Here is a 2,766-nt window from a genome sequence, read left to right on the forward strand (position 1 = left end):
GCTTTCGGAATGTGCTCCAGCGTCACGGCCGTGGGGCGGATGATGCCGGAGAGGCGGATGACGGCAAAGCCCTGGGACCCACGGAACGCCCAGCAGTTCCCGGGGTTGACGTCTGGCTACAAGCGCGGGAGCGAGACACCAACAGTATCACCATTGATGCCGGTTTTTCTCCCCTCCCCCGACATCAGCCCGGCCACCTGCTCGGAGTGACAGCCCAATAAAACCCACCAATCCCACCAGCCAGCCCCCCACCCGGCAGGGTCTCGCCCCGAGGGTGCCCACCTGCAGGATGACGCGGGGGGACTGCGAGTGGTACCACAGGGGGATGCCAAACAAGCTCAGCAGCGCCGTCCGCGTCTCGTAGGTCTCCGAGCAGCGGGTGTTGATGACGCTGGCCCCTGGCACGGAGAGGGGACGGCAGCAGGTAAAGCTGCAGGCCAGCACCCTGCGGTCCCCTCCCCAGGACGGCTGGCTCGTCCCGGGTGGGCGAGAGCCCCCCATCACCTACCTGCCGACTCCAGGGCGTAGTCCACCATCCCCACGCGGTCCTCGCTGTAGCGCTTCAGGGCCTGGCCCACGATGAGGTGCACTTGCTGCAGTGGGAGCAGAGGGCACAAAAGGGGTGAAGGGCGAGGGTGGGCATCCTGCCCCCCAGCAACCTCCACCCCGCGGGGATGGGGAGGGCCCAAGGGCCTTCCAGCAAAATGGCCAAGCAATGAATCACCGTGGCAAAAACGAGAGGACACGTGTTTGGCTCGAAAGCCTTGTCAGAGGTTGCTAAAAATAGCCCGAGGAGAGGAGCCGTGCAATGACGGAGCAGCGCCCAAGCACGCTGCGCTCGCCTGTCCCCATCCTGAAAGAGGGGCTGGCCCCAGGGGAGGAGGGGTATCCCCCAGCAGGTACCAGACACCAACTGACAGCCCACCCAGACCTCCCCAGCATCATCTGCTGGTCCCTTCTGCCTCATCCGGCAGGATCAGTGGGAGTTCCCTCCACCCAGAGAGAAGTGAGCCAGCCGGAGCATCCTTCTGGAGCCAAACCCAGCCCCAGGAGCTGGGACCCCGCAGCACCGCTGTGGGTCTGAACTTTATGGTGTGCACCGAGCTTGCGCAGACTGCAGGCACTGCTAATCCCAGCCTGATCCCTCCCCTCCACTACCTCCGCAGGGAATTGCCAACAGCTCTTTCCAAATCAGGCAGGCTCATTTTTTTCCCTTGGTGTCATTCTGCTGAAATGCTTTGCCCCAAATAACCCAGCGGCACTGCTGAAGGATGGGATAAAAAGGACACTCAAGCCGTGGAAACCCCACGGGCACCTGCCCCGAGTTCTGGGTGAAAGATGCCCAAGCAGAAACGCGGGGTTTGAGACAGCCGGGCCCTGTGGGCTTGTGGGTACCACCCCACCGTGACCCCTTCCAGGGCCAGGCGCATGCACAGCCCAGGGGAGGCTGGCTGCAGAGAAGGGATGGAGGAGGTTCAGGGATGCTCTTGCCAGGTGGGATGTGAGCCCAGGATCGGAGTCCCAGCTGTAAGGGCTGTCCCCACGGCTCTGCCCATCTGCCAGGCACGTGTGCCCGCCCCCCCGTACACACACAATAGGGCACAGCCCCCAATCCCACACCTGCGGTTGCCTACACGTCCCCAGGGATCAGGCCAGCACTCACCTCCTCTGTCATCCCTGCGGCTCCCCCTTGCCGCAGGGCCACCCCGATACCAGCCTGAGCATCCCGTGCCAACAGCCTCTGGTCCTCCAGGACTTTGGCCAGGATCTTGCGCTCCAAGGCCTGGAGCTCCTCTTGCAAGTCCTCCCGCTGGAGGATGAGGCCGGCGGTGCCATCCTGCCGGGACTGCGACAGGAACCGACTGACCCATGCCGGGAACTGTGCTTCCACCTGAAACGGTGAGGACAGAGCTCAGCCCCGGGACAGGGACCCTCTGCCGAACAGGGTGGGGATGGGGAACTCACGTCAGCCCGCGTCGCCTTCAGCTGCTCCAGCATCCCCTCCATGTGCTTCCCCATCACCTCCTGGTCCGACTTGAGCCCGGCCAGCTCCCTCCTCAGCACCGCCACCTCCTGCTCCAGCTTTCCCACCTCCTGCTGGAAGCTCCCCCGCAGACGCTCCTGTGCCGAGCTGTGCCAAGAAAGGCAACAGGACCTTGACGCTGACAGTCCAAATGGTTTTCATGCCCATGGCAATGACCTCTTCTGCTGCATCCCGTGGGACAGCGTCCCCAGGCGAGGGGTGAGCTGAAGGGCCATGTTCCCCACGGTGAGGCAAAGCGATGCTGACAAAGGTTCTTTGCTGCACTCACCCTCCAAGCCCTGCTGCCAGCAGGGCGCTTTCTCACTGACATACGCACATATCCATACGCACTCCCTCCCCAAGGATGTGCCTCTCGACCCCTCCTCTGCCCCCAGTAAACTGGCACCGGGAACCCCTCCTAAGCCTCACTGGGGGGATTTCACCCTAACAGCGGGGCAGCTCTGCCCAGACAGCCAGCCTTACCTCTGCCACTCCGAGTGCAGCTCCAGCAAGCGTGCCTCCATCTCCTGCCAGGAGAAGGGGAAGAAGCTAAGACCCATGATGAGGATGTCTTGCCCGGGTACCACTGCACGCTCAGCCCCTTACCTGAGAAGCTTGCACCATCTTACCCAGGCGCCCATCTAAATCCCTCTGCACCTGGGCTCGGAAGGCATCCAGCTCACCCTGCAAGGGGAGGAACATCAGAGCCCGGCCCCACATGCCCCCATCTCCCCACGTGCCCC

General features: G+C 63.4%; 1 protein-coding gene across 1 annotated transcript; it reads right to left on the minus strand.

Annotated features, from left to right (window-relative positions):
- Window positions 1-8: 8 nt before the first annotated feature.
- On the minus strand, window positions 9-2,707 carry LOC104516237 (SUN domain-containing protein 2-like; the record flags this gene model as incomplete). The annotated part of the gene is made up of 7 exons (XM_010160509.1): window positions 9-116; window positions 283-398; window positions 509-593; window positions 1,664-1,891; window positions 1,966-2,131; window positions 2,507-2,550; window positions 2,630-2,707. Coding segments are annotated over 7 exons (825 nt in total), but the record flags the coding sequence as incomplete, so codon positions are not given.
- Between the last annotated feature and the right edge of the window lie 59 nt (window positions 2,708-2,766).

The sequence above is a fragment of the Eurypyga helias genome, unplaced genomic scaffold (genome assembly GCF_000690775.1).
Source record: "Eurypyga helias isolate BGI_N326 unplaced genomic scaffold, ASM69077v1 Scaffold48291, whole genome shotgun sequence".
NCBI lineage: Eukaryota > Metazoa > Chordata > Aves > Eurypygiformes > Eurypygidae > Eurypyga > Eurypyga helias.